Source organism: Cyprinodon variegatus, unplaced genomic scaffold (genome assembly GCF_000732505.1).
Source record: "Cyprinodon variegatus isolate N-32 unplaced genomic scaffold, C_variegatus-1.0 Scaffold231, whole genome shotgun sequence".
Lineage (NCBI taxonomy): Eukaryota > Metazoa > Chordata > Actinopteri > Cyprinodontiformes > Cyprinodontidae > Cyprinodon > Cyprinodon variegatus.
In genome coordinates, this window is record NW_015150684.1 from 772,713 (window position 1) to 788,310 (window position 15,598).

The 15,598-nt window shown below is 37.6% G+C and overlaps 1 protein-coding gene across 4 annotated transcripts in view; it reads left to right on the forward strand.

Annotated features, from left to right (window-relative positions):
- Positions 1–1,058: 1,058 nt before the first annotated feature.
- The window catches only part of LOC107088875 (kazrin-like), a 229,573-nt gene continuing 215,033 nt past the window's right edge, over positions 1,059–15,598 (forward strand). For 2 of the 4 annotated variants that reach the window (XR_001481401.1, XM_015381328.1), the window contains exon 1: positions 1,059–1,414. Coding sequence is in view for 3 of the 4 variants with exons in the window: in XM_015381328.1 (XP_015236814.1) it covers positions 1,339–1,414 (76 nt within the window). In the remaining variant the exon portion in view is untranslated. The remainder of the gene's footprint in view (positions 1,415–15,598) is intronic. The other 2 variants (XM_015381327.1, XM_015381329.1) reach the window with 2 other exon arrangements.

Consider the following 15,598-nt stretch of genomic DNA (forward strand, 5'->3'; position numbering starts at 1 on the left):
TCCCCAAGAACATTTGGGTCGCATACTGGTGAAGGCTCTCAATCATCCAGGTCATAGTCATTCCAAAAAAATAAAAAACAATTCATTGGACTTGGTTTTCCAAGTTTGAAGACATTTTGCTTCCCATCCAGGAATCTTTTTCAATTAAAAATGTCAGGAATGGCGTGGAGTTTGAGGTTTTATACAATACTGTATTCCTGACATTTTGAATTGAAATTTGGGTCACATATACTTTTGAATGGTGAAACATTAGCGGAGGTTTTTAGGAAAGTGTATCTGGTTGCAACCGATGTAAAACTAGCACAGCATGGAAGAAGCGTGACATCATAAAGATAATCAAACATGGTTGGAGTGCTGTTGCTGTGTTTGTTGTAGTTCTGTGGATGTTCGGCTTCTTCGGGATCATAGTTAAAGAAAACAGGAATTTTGCTCCAGACATTTCCCTACTGCATACTTGGGATATGTAGGAAAGCAAAAATCCTAAGCATGCCAGTAAGCCATGCACCTTTTGGCTCAAAATGAATAAATGTATAATTTGCAGGACATTTATGTTGAAAAACAGTTAATGTATATGAATTGAAGAAAATCTGCAAAAAAAGAGAGGACTAAAATTCCTCCACAATAACATAAAAGTCCCAATGGCAAGAGTGGCTCCATTACGCACTTATTAGGTTTTGGGGGGAAATTACTTTCTCACACAGGGCCAGGTTGTTTAAGATAGCTTTTTGCACAATAAATGAAACAATTTAAAACTGCTTTTTTCCTCCTTGCAGATAGAAACTACAGATGAGATTTGTAAGGAGGCAAACACATTTCCACAGACAAGCAGATTTAGGAGAGAGAAAACAGGCACCAGAGGGGTGTAATGTGTTAATGGTTGCACACATACACACACATTTGCATACATCTCGGCAAACACACAGTGATCAGTGTTCTCACGTTCATCAGAGGGGTAAGAGTCAGTGTTCTCACTGCAGCAGGCTTCTCTTTCTCATTGCTCTATCCCTCTCTTTTGCTTTGTTCACGCTGTGCTCTCCATCTGAAGCAGCACCACACTGGAGCTTTAATGATCGGATTGAGAGCAACTGCAACGCACAGATCTCCCATCAGCCAAAAGAGGAGCAGGCAACTCTCAGCGGCTCAAGAAGCGACCAGGCAACTGCTGATCTACAGTCAGCTGAGACATAACTGACGGAGGCAAAAAGCATCTCAGAGCAAGGCGTAGGAAGAGGTTGAGAAGAGGCTTTCGGAGGCAAATCAAGAGAAGACTACTCCTGTGTGAAAGCTGACCTTCGGTGCACTCTGAAGAAGAAGGACCTGTCTTAAAGAGGCTCGACCATGGAGGAGACGCTCACCTGCAGTCGAAGTCCTTTCTCTCAGGTGTTTGGGCGGCAGGGTCAGCTCATGCAAGCCAGTAAGTGTTGATATTCAGAGAACATGTGCAAAACCAAGTGGAAGTGTTATGTAATAGAGGTGTTTAGGAACGGTTAAGTCTGTCCCACTTTCTACTAGAAAAAAAAAAACATATTTTTTTCTCTTTTATAACCTTTTGGTGGATTCGTGAATATATTTAATTTTCTTATTTTTATTTCAGTGTGAAATCATCATACAGAATCTTTTTCCAGTTAAGCAGCAGTTTCCTCAGATGCTCTGATCTCACCAGAGTAACATGGTGTGGCATGATGATGTGTTAATGCTGATGGGCTTTGAGAGAGATGTCAGGTGTGAACATGTGTGCGCTGGCGGATCGTGTGCTCACTCTCTCCTGACTGTGATCCTTTGATCTCCCCCAGGTTGTGCATGCCACAGGTCTGGCATTAGGCAGGGGGGAAAATACAGGACATTAAGTAGAGGTGTGGAATAATACACTTGTATGACACATTCAAGCTTAATGCATCCTCAGTACTTTTGATTTTTTTATTTCGTTGAGCTGGGGAGGTGTCTCATTTATTTACCAGGGTTAATATCTATATCCTTGCAGAAGACAGAGTTTCTTGTACAACAGCTCAGTGATTTGATAAAACCGAAAATAATTAGATAAGATATTTGCTGTGCCTTCCAAAAAAAATGGATGCCCTTTTTGACATGTTTTCACACCTGCAAAGTTCAATATAATATATTGGGATTTAATGTAATGGAGTAGAACATTCTTGTTTGGTGGTAGAAAACATTTTGCAAATTTAATGGGAGAAGCTTTGCATATCTATGAATCAGGGACCCTTCATCTATTTCTTGTAGAAACCACTTTTGGGACATGCCAGCTTTGGTCAGTCCAACCAAATGGAGAGTTTTCATGAGAAGCAGTTTTTTTAATAATTGCCCCAGTTATGTGTTATGTTTAGTACTGTTTTCAACTAAGTATCTACTGCTTTGTATGTTTTTATTCATTTCCTTCCAGTGATTTCATTCATTTATCTACGTCCATTTCCACATTAGCTATGACCAGCTTCCCTCTCATTGCCATTTTCCCTACAGCACAATGCTCATAGTAACATCCATGGGTGTTACTATCATAATGGTGTGATTAGGGGATATACACTGTTCCTTTCCAACACTTTAACCTAGTATGAATACAGCAAGCAAGTAAGGACTCTTTGGGCAGAGTCAAATAATGGAGGTAGGAAAAGGCACTCAATATTCTTTCAGTCATATGTACAGTATGGGTTAATGAGGTATAAGGAATCCCACAGTCCCTATATGAACACAGTCAACCTCTTGGAAAATAACAAAAATACATTATTGCTTTGCATGCACTGTTTATAACATAAAAATGTATACAACTTCATTAGTTTTGGTTTGTGTAATGAGGAGCTTTAGGAGTGCACTACATTTGGGTTACTTGTGTTTTCTTGTTGTTCTTTTTCAGAAGGCTGTAGTTCCACAATATGAGTTCTGTTGCATAATGATGTTTGAAAGGCTAAATGCCGTCCACATATGGCACAGCAGTCTAGATTTCCTTACCTACCCACAATCGTGTCCTTGTCCTCATAAAAATGGTGAAGGAACAGAAGCAAGGGTCTCCAATTTGCCGTCTTTGGATTTAGCCTTTTATGGTGAGTTCACACCAAAAGCATTCTTGCCATCTGGGCATTTAATTCACAAGCAAATTATATGGGGGTTAGTGTTAAGCAGTGTTGAAAGCAGCACGCCCTGGCGTCCCAGCAGTGGGCATTCAGAAATTGGAACTTTTCCAGCTTGACGCAAGCGTAGGGAAAATCAATATGTAAAATGGGGTTTCACTCCACAGGTTTTAAAAAGCCAGGAGAATGTTTTTTTTTTTATGTAGAAGGATAAGAGAATGCTCTCGTCATTATTAGAATTTTCTTACTTTACTATGGCAAAAGAGTTTATGAAAAATGTTTATATTAACACTCAGCTGCAATGGCAGCCACAAATCGTTAACAGTCAAGTTCAGAGAGCTTTCACTGGTTACTCCTAGTGCCTGCTGGTCTCCCACTCGAAAAAGAACAAAATATTTAAGTAAGATCATAATCCTGATGAATTGACTCCACAGAGACTCCACAAGATTTGAGATGGATTTACTCGCTTAAAAAACGTTCAACTTTTTTTTCTCCAACTCATTAATGTAAATAAAGCCTCCAGAACGTCTTATCTCAAAATGCACAAGTGTCCATGTTGAGGTGTTGAAAATCATTTTGATCTTTAAAGCTACGGTGTGTAATACCTTGAATGGATTTACTGAAGATATGTAACATTTTATACATAAGTAAAATTAGGATTATTTATATCAGACCACGTAGGAATGGACCAAAATAATTTTCCAGATGTTTACCTCAATTATTTCTCTCCAGCTTTTTGTAGAGCTCCAATCATCCCGCTAGCATCACCTCTTCTCCTTGGGTGCACAGCATCTTTCCCACCGAGCGACAGTTGGTTGAAAAGACATTGAAAAGATGACAACGTCTACATTTAGTTAAGAAGTAAAAGGTTAAAAGCTGTAGTTTTCAGATTGTTGAAAAGATGTTGAGACTTTGGGTTTGCAGTGCCCTTTCAATGTCTATTATATGACTAAAGTAGGACAAACAGAGAATGACCAAAACCGCCTAATGTTCAAGAACTATTGCTGGACTAAATCAAGACAATGTCAGACGGACCAGATTTAGCCTAAAAACCAACGTCGATATGAGGTCTGATGTTTGCGGGTTGGCTCTTTTCTTGCCCTCTTCCTCTCTCCTTTCGTCATGTAATAACCCCTATGCCATAGACTTACTCCTAAACTGGAAAATATATGATTTCAACCAACACAATCTCACTATTAAAACAACCAACAAATAACTGGTATGTTTGCTTCCTTGCTCTCAGATCTGATGCTTCTCTCCCAGATATATTTTCTTCTGGTTTACTTCCTTCTCTCCGTGTGCACACCAGTCTCTACTCGAGTCAGAGATACGTTTGTAAACCCATTAGCTCTGCTTGTGGATTTTCTCGTTCTCTCTGTTATTGGAGTTGGATCATTGCCTATCAACATTTCCAGCCAATAGAACAACAGCGTCGAAAAAGGTGTGTGTTGTTTTCTTCTTCTGTGTTTGCCTGTTACTGCTTACCGATAATAAAATCATATCCCCACATTTTGTTTAAAATATCCAATAAAAGAGCGGGGCTTGCTTTACAAAACAATAGGCTACATCAGAGGTCACGGATTAGCCGACCGTGGTCCGTATCCGGACCCACCTGCTGGCTAATCTGGACCCAACCTGATATAAGACATTTATAAATTACCTCATGTTGTCTGACGGCAGTGTCTAATTTCACTTGCGCCGCTTCTCCTGTTTGTACAGCAAAATCCTCCGGGACCAGGCAACACGTGATCCATATTAGCCAATGAGCTGTGTAGGTCAGGGCTGTTGTTAGCTACTTTTAGACACAGCAGGCAAACCTGGCAAGCCGGGCGATGCGTAACAATGATGAGAAAACGTGAAAGAAACTGTAGACTGCTGGAAGAAGCTCAGCGATCTGGTTACAGAAAAGTGAAATGGCGTGCTCTGGAGTCTCCACCATGAACAAAATCAAAAAATAAATATCGATCCAGGCTCACGAAGGAGCACCTTGATATGTGCTTTAGAATGGCTTTGTCGCCAATCAGACCCAGGTTTAAAACCTTGCAGGTCAGCCTAAGGCCAACTTCTCTCATTAAGCCATAAAAAAAGAAAAAACAAACAAATGGTCAGTTCAGGTGTTATAAATATAAGAATCAGGAAATTGTCTATGCACCAAACCGAACGACTGATATTTTCTACTTCAAAAAACACTTTAGATTTCGAAATGGAAAAATTTTCAATTTTTTTTATATATTGTTTTATTTAAAAATGTATCAATGTATAACATGGATGCAAAAAAAAACTCATTTTATTTCAGTGTTAAATTATGTTTAAAGTAACAGATTTTAATTAAAAATGGCTCTGGACATTTACTGGTTGTTGATTTTCTTTGTTCGGACCCCAGAGATATGTGATTGGTCACCCCTGGTCTACATGATTGGTCAAAAATTAACAGTTTCTCAGTGTTGTTTGTTGCCGTATTGGTTACCTTCAAATATGGCAGGTATAGTGATAGTGTCACCCACCAATCACGAAAATGATCCACATTTGGCGTGTGGGTTGGTGCCAATTTCCTTCCTTGACTCTTAGCATATCAACAGATTTTTTCATGGAGCCATCTTTGTAGCTATTGCAGCGCCCTTCAGTTTTCTTATAATATCTCAGTGCTCGATGGTGGAACAGTTGCTAGCACTGTTGCTTTGCAGCAATACGCTCCTTTGTTTTAAATGTGGCCAGGTCTTTATCCTCAAAGGGTTTGGCTATATTCTCTGGGTAAACCTCCTTTCTCCCACAATCAAAAATTCTACATTTCCCGTGTTAATGTGTGCATGATAATCTGTACTAAGTCTGCTGGGTTCCATGGTCTTCACTAATATTTTTTAACAATCTTCTAATGCTGCGTTCACAGTGAAACTGAGCACACAATTTAAACGTTATGCCTATTGAAAGTGTGCAAAGAGACTGAATTGGATGTTATTTTAGACTATCAGACTTCAGGCTCCTTGATTTGTATACACGCATGACAGTATTTAAATAGTTTTTTAATAAAGAACCCCTTCATTTCATTTCAAAAATATTTTTCTACCTAATGCCGTCTATCACACATAATCTCATGGAATTAAATGAAAGTTGGTAACTGAATTTCACAAGAAATAAAAAAAATCTTAATTTACCATGATCGCTCTTGCACCATACATACTCTAATGTTTCACTCGATATGTTATACATTTAAAATGCATACTGACTTGTTGAAACTCAGCTCTTTTTATATTTGTGCACTTTCTAAAACTTAAGCACTCTTCTGTTTAGTTTAGAAAAAATGTTGGGTGTTAGGTGCCTTAGTAAAGAATAAAAACGCCTTTTGCCATAGCTGACCTGATACCAAGTAAAGTTTTGGCTTTCAGAGGTTGCCTGCAGATTGAAGTGATAACATGCTTATGTCTGTTCAGAGAGTTCATGCACTGTAATGCAGAAATGTTTTCCTTTTTTTAAGTCCTACTAGAGCACATGTATAGGCCCTTCATTAGACTGTGGCGAAACAAGGTAAATTCCCTCCCCTCCATTATCAATATTTAATGGCCTTGTTACAGGTTGATATTTAAGTTTCAAGAAAACAGAAGCTTTCATGTATTCTCAGTAACAGAAAATTAAAATTGCCATGTACACAATTTAAAACATTTATTTTGCATGACCTTAATGAGTTTACATGTACCTCATGTATTGCTTTCCAAAACAAATTACACAGTTAGAAGACACAGGGAAGATTAAAATGTTTACGCTGTGCGTCATCTTTCAAGCCAACCTAATAGAAAAAAGATTTAAACGCAAATGCCACTCTCTAGTCGGGAAACTGGCATTACCATTGTATGTGGTGTGATGAATTACAGTTGCTCCTGCGCTACCCCAACTTATCTATGCTCTTTGAAGCTTCTGCAGCATGGCTCCGATTTTGGATGTGTGAGACAGGCAGGGAGGAGGGTGGATGGATCGGGGGGTGAGGAAGCAGAGGGAAAAAAGGGAGAGTGGTGAGAAGAGGGGCAAGAAAGTGAGCAAGCTGCAAACTGTGTGAATAAGCGATGGATGTTTTATCCTATTTTTAGCAACGTTATATGGTGTTACACAGTTGTTGAGAGACTAATCCACAACAGCGCTATCCACACTATTAGACAAGCATTTATTATGGAGTTCTTTTTTTTAATGCTATGGATTTCACCCATGATTGAATCAGAAGTCCTTCGGCCATATGCAAAGTCCTGCTTGAGCTGCCGGGAGAAAATTCATTCAATGAGTTTTACTAATGCCCAAAGACCTGAATATTAACATCCTTCTGGTGGTCTCCTGGCAGAATAAACACATGACTGAGTTTTTCCTCTCTTATAAACCCTATTCACGTGGCTGAGCCAGGTGCATAATCCGGATTCAATTCTCCAACTCCCCACTGGTGTGATTTATGCTATGATCAGGCTCATGATGCATTATCAGGCGTCCCTTAATAGCTTCTAGTTGTTGGAGCAGCTTGACTTTCCAGCCTTAGAAGTAGGAAAAGGTGCTCACTTAAAGCTTAATTTTGCTTGGCTACTTGCATATTAATGAAGGAGAAAGTCATTTCAAGTTGATCTAAATTTGTCACAGTGTCATAGAAATATCAGAGATACAGCCCTCAAACAACATTGCAAACCTGTCATCATAAAAGCCAATTAAAGAGAGACCTTGTTTCTGTAATAAAATATCATATTTTTTTCAGTAGGTTCTGACATTTTCAGCCCACCTTCCATCATTCTGAATCTCATGCCCCATATCATCTTTTGGCTCAAAGTACAGACATCAGCCTTGCTTTTTCTTTAGTTTGAAAATAAATCAGCATGTGACACAATTAATGTCAGAAATTAATTAGCCTTTCCCTGCGGGGGATTTTCTTCTTTGTATCTTTGTATTTGGTTCATGTGAAGCTGGTTGGAGCCGTTAATATATTGATGTAAATATTTTTTTTCACAGATTCTAAGAAAACAAATTTTGCTTCAGCCCAGTATCTTATCTAAACCTAAAGAGCACAGAGGCAGGTAAACCGACTATATTAAATAAGTCCTACTTATTGTCGAACAGTTCAACAGAAACCACTTTGGATCCCAAAAAACTATTTATTTTGTTTTAATGAGAATAGTGGATTTAAAAAATGTGATAGTTAATTTTAGATATTTATCCCGTTCTATCTAACCTGATAAAACTGCTCTAGAAGGGAAAAACCTTCACAAGGTAAAATAGTGCAATAACTTAATAAGGCACCTTCTCATTGAACTTCAGCATTCAGTCTTCTCTGATACACATCTTATGGTAATTATATAAAAAAACACACAAAAAATAAAAGAAAAAACAACAACAACAAAATAACTGCTTAACCTTAATAAACTCAGTTGTCATATTAAGGAATTTGTTTTCTTTTGCATATTGCATCATATTACTATAGCCTTGTTTTGCAAAAAGGTTGCGAATCAGCAAAATTATCTCATTGTGTGAGTCAGAAGAGGGATTTAATAAACTTAGCTGAATTATGTCTATATATCAAAATGCAAAAAAGAAAGACAACACTTAAGTTTATTTTCCCACTGAAAATGGCGCATTAAACCAGGTTTTGTAAAAAATGGGTCGACGCGCTAACAACCGCCATTTGGCTCCCTTTCCACTGCCAAAAAAAAGGAGTGTTTAACCCCTCGCTGGCAAGCTGAGTGACCTCTGTCATCCCACGGCTGTGTCTGGTGACACCATCACACAGGGTTAGCAGTGATGATGTCCCCAGCGCAATGATGTCCCCAGTGCGACAGAAATCAAGAAGGTAAACAATAAGGAGAAACATGAGCAACATGAAAACAAGAACATAGTCAGTGTGTTTCATTAATTCACTCCGTTATCTGTCCAAATCCCTCCCATCAGTGCTGCTCCATGCTTATCGAATGTAAACAGAGTTTTTTCGGCTTGTTACATCAGACGTGGCTAGTGCGGCGTGTTGACGTCCGCATTTTGCGTTCAATGGCATCATATTATTTAGTGGGTCAGCACGGCTCTGGTGTTCCCACTGCATGCCGGTCAGAGCCGTGGCGATTTTAACCAGGTTGCTTGCCGAGTCGTTTGCCCTGGGTAGACACAGGTCAGTGAGCCGTTTCAACTGGCACTAAGAGCCGGTTCTTCCCAGGTTTAAAAGGTTTTCCAGCCAGTAGGAAAGGGGTAGTGTTGGAAATTTACAACATCCATTACAGTTCTAAATTGCTAAAAAGACAAAACCGGCTGGGGGCTCCTAAGGGAGTGAGGGCAAAACAGATAAAGCTGTGAACATTTCAACTGTATGGTGGATGTACTCAACAAGTGAAACAAAAGAAAATAACGAGGTTACAAGAAGTATTTCCTTTTAAAGGGAACATAAAAGCCTGGCTTAAGTCTCCACAATACTCTGTGGGATAATGTCTTAAGAACTAATAAAACCAATGCTGAACCTCTAGGCCACCAAAATACAGAGCCATGCTGTGAGGTTTACTTTTTTAAGCTAAAGTGTTTTTTTTTTTTTTTTTAATGATAAATAGAATTATGAATCATTCAAAAGAAATTGGAATGAAAGAATAAATTACATCAGAGGAATAGAGTGATCTCAAATGGTTTTTCTAGTATCTCTGTATTTAACAGCGTTTTGTTGTTGTTTGTTTTTAGATAAACTATGAAACATCTTTTCTTTTTTTTTTACCTTGACAGATAAGCTGCAGAAAATGGATAGATGCAATAGCATTAAAACTATTTGTCAAGACATATAAATTGGAGGAACTAATAAATATTCTCTTTGGAAGACAAAGAGTGAATCCATTCCCATCAGTGTCCTTACCCAGCGAGCCACTGGTGAATCCGCTCTCAGGAGGGGTTAGCATAATTTGAAGTTTTAATGCGTGACCACTGCAGGTGGTGGACATATTCTGATCTTCTTTGAAGTGATTAATTCCTCTGCTTCTGCCACTTATGTGAAGTTCCCAGCAAACTCGTTCAAATTCCTTACACTTCCATACCCAGTGGGCTTTCCTGCAGTTAGAGATTAGCTTCACGCTGCCGGTGTTGCTAATCATGTAGAAGTCACGTTGGAGAAACTTTGCTTGTGTATTTTAAGTACGTACTCAATCCATCATCTTTTATTACTTTTCATATATATGTTACATTTTTTTATGTTCTTTATGTAAATTTCACATCTTCTTAATGTTGATTTAAGTGGTGTGATGTAAAATCAAACCTTGTGACCTACTATTGAGGGACTTTGCAAGGGTGCAAATACGCTTAATTAAATTTTGATATGCATTAAACTACATTTTGCCATACCAGGTCAGCCTCAGAGACTTAATTTATTTCCAACTGGCTTCAAAATAAGACAATATATCAACCTCTTTCTGGATTATGAAGCTTTTGATTAAATAAGTAAACATAATTAGTACTGCATGTCGTATAATTTTGTGAATTATATGACAGTACGCAATGAAATATGTAAAGGTTCTGCAGGGAACTGGCTGCTTGTGCTTCATGTTTTGCTGACACATTTTAGTAAGTTGAGTTTTTTGCTTAAGCGTCCTCTTTATATACAAATTAGCTCCACCCTAAAAAGGTTAAATTCATCAGAGAATTACATAAATTACCTTTTCAATGGGGCCTTTTTGTAGTACTTAAGTAAATGCAAAAAATATGATTTTTTTGGTTGCAATCATATCTTTAAAGCCAAAGCAGTAAAATAGTTATATAACATGCCCTTACAACATTTTGTCAAGGCCTCCCATTGACAGGTCAGACGAGCATGAATGCAGATATCATCCATCTGCACCAGTTGGTTTAGTTATCTTTACATGAGGTAAAAAAAAACATTCCACTTGCATCAGAGATTTAATCCAATAAAAATCAGATGACTTAGACAGCTTTCTCATTATGCCCAGTCAGTCATGCTGAAAAACCTTGAGTTCTTACAAATACTGACATTTGAATGAGGACGTAGTTATACAGTATGAGGTAAGGTTTTTTCATCTCTTGACAGTAAAAAGAAAAGTCTCTGCATTCATTTCAGCAGCACACCTTGTTATTCTAAAACACTATTTATGTCTTTGAATTAGACAGCTCTGGCTTCTATTAATCTTTAGAGAAATGAGCAAGCTGCAAGAGGATCCTGACTGAGTAGTGAGCAGGCAGCTCTTCTAACTCCCCGTCTCTCTATCTTCCACTGAGCTCTGCTTCTAATATAATGTCTAGGTGTTTCTGTATCTATTCTGAATGAGTGTTTGGAGATTGTTGTCTCAATGCTTCCTTTCAAGACAAAGCAAATAGGAAGGAATTATTATTATTATTATTTTTTTGTATTTTATATACTCTAATAATCCCAGAGGGAAATTACTTCCCTGCATTTAACCCATCCCCTTGGGGAGCAGTGGGCTGCCATTGTGAGGCGCCCGGGGAGCAGTGTGGGGTTAAGGGTCTTGCTCAGGGACCCAGAGTGGCAGTCTGTGGGAGTGGTGGATCAAACTCACAACCTCAGGGTTCAAAGCCCTATGCCCTATGCCCTATCAACATCATTGTTGAGTGGCGGCCTAGTGGTTAGGGCCTAACCACTAGGCCGCCACTCAACAATGATGTTGATAGCATCGAAATTGCTTTGTAATGATTAAATTGTACTATATATTACATGTTACATATTATACATATTACCTGAAGGTTTTTTAAAAAGAAGCTCTATTCACAACCATCAAGTATCATATTCCAATATTTAACTTAAAAACATTGGTTTCCATACACAGTCAGAAATAGTTAATTGCAGCAATATATATGAGCTCATCTTCAGCTAAAAGTTAGGAAGCAGGATCATATTTGTTCAAAAGAATATGGCTACTTTGGTCTACCTTGCAATAATAACACATTGCGATAATTATCATTTGTAGAGACACTTAGACTTTTTTTTGCTAATCAGTGTCTTATACATATTCATCAGTCAATGGGTGAGACACTGAAACCCTGGATAGGCCACCTGTCCATATCAGAGCAACACAGAGATACAGTGCAAACAAACACACACACACACACACATCTGCACACACAATCTTTTAAAGGTCTATTTATAAAAAAAAACAAAAAAAAACAAAACTGTTGTGAAACTGTTAACCAACAGTTTGTTTGGGGGTTAGAAGGAAGATGCACAGAAAAAGCATTTAGCCTCCGTGCAGGACAGTCACGGTCCGGATTCAAACCTAGGAACTTCTTCCGACGAGGCGATAGTTACATCTACTGTTTTCCCTTTATGAAACAGTATATCAACCATATACGTTATTAAATGACAGTGGCGTCAAACGCAGGAGTTTACCCTATTCAAGCCCCGGCTAAATGTCTTTGTTTCCTAGGGCAAGACATTCACCTGCATTGCCTACCTCTGGTGGTCAGAGGGCCAAGGGACACCTGTATACGACAGTCCTGCTTCTATCAGTGAGCACCAAAACAGATGTGGATACAATGTTGCTTGGCACCATCAGTGTGTGTGTGTGAATAGGTGAATGACTTAAAGGTATAGTGGAGGATTTTCGCAAATATTTGAAAAGAACCATGGGGCATGCTGAAACTAAAAAATATCTGTGTTCCTTGTAACAACAAAGGAGACATTGGTTTAGTGCCAGAGGATGAACAGTTATTCTGTGGACATGTAAACATATTTAGACTCTCAGAAATAACAATAGTCGATCAATATTAAAGAAGCAAATACTTCTATTCAAGTGGGCACAAAATAGAGCGGGACAGCAGACTATCTTCAAAATGGGAAAAAAAAAAGTTCTATACTGTAACATGGCATGTTTATAAAGAAAAAAACATATTATCAAAAAAGCTTGCAAAGAGACGTAGGGGGTGTGAAAAAGTGCATCTATTACTCCTCAAACAGGGATTTCTTTTCTCGGCCCCCCTACAACTAGATGGTTTAACTCATTTTTTTACGACGACTTTCAACTGCCAGTAGACCACACAACATTTTCATTTTAATCAGCAGAACCTAATGGGTTTGCACATCTTAAAGGTATAGTGGAGGATTTTTGCAAATAAAAAAAAAAACGCCCTCTCCACTTTAAAAACAAATGTCAACAGGTGAGAGCATGCACAAGCCCATTTCTACCTTTACGTGTTCTGTTTAAAAGTTGGTGTTTGCATAACTCATGCAAGCTTACCGTACTATCCAAAGAAGATTTGCAATTTTTCCACAATGTCAGACTCACCACCCGTAAGTGAAAATGCCGACGAACATGTAGGACGGCCTTATGTAACCATATCTTCAGAATAATTGACAATTAGTAGGACCACTTTTTTTGATGATCCACCCAGAAAAAAGAAGATCCTCCACTATATCTTTAATGTATTGTAAAGAGGTTAGATCAAGACTTTTTTTAAACTATAAAAAAACTAGATAGCCATTTTCTCTGCTGCTTTGTGTTGGTCCAGTTAAATGCATTACATTAAATAAAAAAGTTTAGTTATAAATTATCTTTCATTGTACTTTGCATTTTCATTGTTGCTGACACAAAAAAGTAAAGCGCCTAAGTCTGGTGTTGTAACACGGCAACCTAAATTCAAATATAGTGCACTGAAACAGAAAGGAAAGGGAAACTGGGCAAACACAAAGCAGCAGACTGGAAATGTCTTGCAGTAAGAATGATGTAATGATAGCAAGAAGGGACTTTAAGGACAGCAAGAAGGATGAAACCTGTTACAGAACCACAGTAACTTTAATCTTTTTTGTTGCTTGAAATTGAAATGAGAAAAGGCAATTGCCTGTGACTGCAGGAAAACAAAAATTCCCCTGGTCTTGATTTTATGAGTCAAATACTAATGATGTCTGCTTTCCGGTTAGATCACCACTACCATGGTTTAGACTGCTATATATATATTTTATGACTCATGATCTGTAAGATGTAATAAACAATACAAGTATTGCTTTAACACTTTTTTAAACCAAGTTAAAATGACAAATACAAAAAGAATTCTCTCAGAAGGTCTTAATGTGATGCAAACTATAAATGTATTTGTACTTAGAAACTGCAATGTACACCTTTCTCAGTCGATTGCACTGTCCTCTGTTATTATGATGGTAATGGTTAAATATATTTAAAATACATAAAATTGAGATAACCTCAAACAATAATCTTGACAGAGGAAGGTAGTTAAAATCTGTCAGATCCATTAATTAACAGTTGGTATATGAGTCTTTTTCAAAAATAAAAAAAATCATCTATCGGTACTGAACAAAAGCTTATAAATGTTCATCCATTTTTATGGTAAATGTGTGTTTCTGGAAGCAGTTTAAAGAAAACACAACTTTGGAAGCAGTGTAATTTTTTTGATAATTTTCTAAGCTTCATCCTTTACCTCTTTCCAAAACAACAGAATTTTCCTACAGCTTCACATACAATATCCCTCTGTCCTCTGTACATCTTTGACAATCAGGTTTGTTATTTGTGTTATTCCTATTAAGGTCTACTCAGCATAAAAACTGCATTAACCATTTGAATTGGATTATTCTAAGACCTGTGTTGATAGAACAAATGTGGACCAATCTTCCTTCCAAGACTTGAGTCAATCGTGAAAATCATCAAAAACATTTCTTTTTGTAGGGCAGTCATCAATAGCTACAAATCTGTATGGAAAATAAAACTGACAAAAGATGTAAGATTCGTTAGCGTCAATACAGCTTTAAATTAAGTGAAAGCCGATTTAGTCTACAGATTTAACCTTGTTTAGCTTTTGATGTTTGGAGCACGGATTTAAATTTTTACTACGGTCTTTAGAAGCAAGGCTGTGTTTTATTATTTATTCATCTGTGTTACAATCCTGATCTTAAAAGAATGCTATGTAGTGATGAATGGTGGAGAAGACAAAGTGAATATAATATGTTTCTTTATATTTGATTTTTTATTTTTTTTTTTTGTATAACAATAATCCTTCCCAGAAAATAATGGAGAAAAAAAAAACAACAACCTTGCAATGGTATGGAAGCGATGTTTTTAGAGATTAGATATAAAAAAATCACTTTATTGTCCCTTCGGTGGGGAAATTCCAGTATGACAGTGGCAAAGCCAGTAAAAAATTGGCAAAAACTTGAGCAGAAGGCAAAATATCATAAAAACCCAAAAGTATAAAAGTTAGTTCCACAGTAGAAGGAAAAGAGAGACAACTTAGCGAGAAAAAAAAAAGTTAAATTATTAATAGTAAATAAATACATAGAGGTGGCAAATTGTAGAAACAAAAATAGTATTTCTATTACAGGATTTGGTTTTAATATGTTGGGAATTTTTAGTCTTCTGGTTTACATTCCTGCTGACAGAAAAGAAGGTTCCCTCCATTAAATGCTTTATTGTTGGTTGATTTCTGTTGACATCATCGGCTGACCCATGTACAAAAAAACTTGTCGGCTCTCAGTGGATCTGTTGGTCCCTTCTGATTATCCTGTCAGCCCGTGGTGTAGCACAGCAGAGGGTGACAAACTGTCAGGATTGGATGTTAAC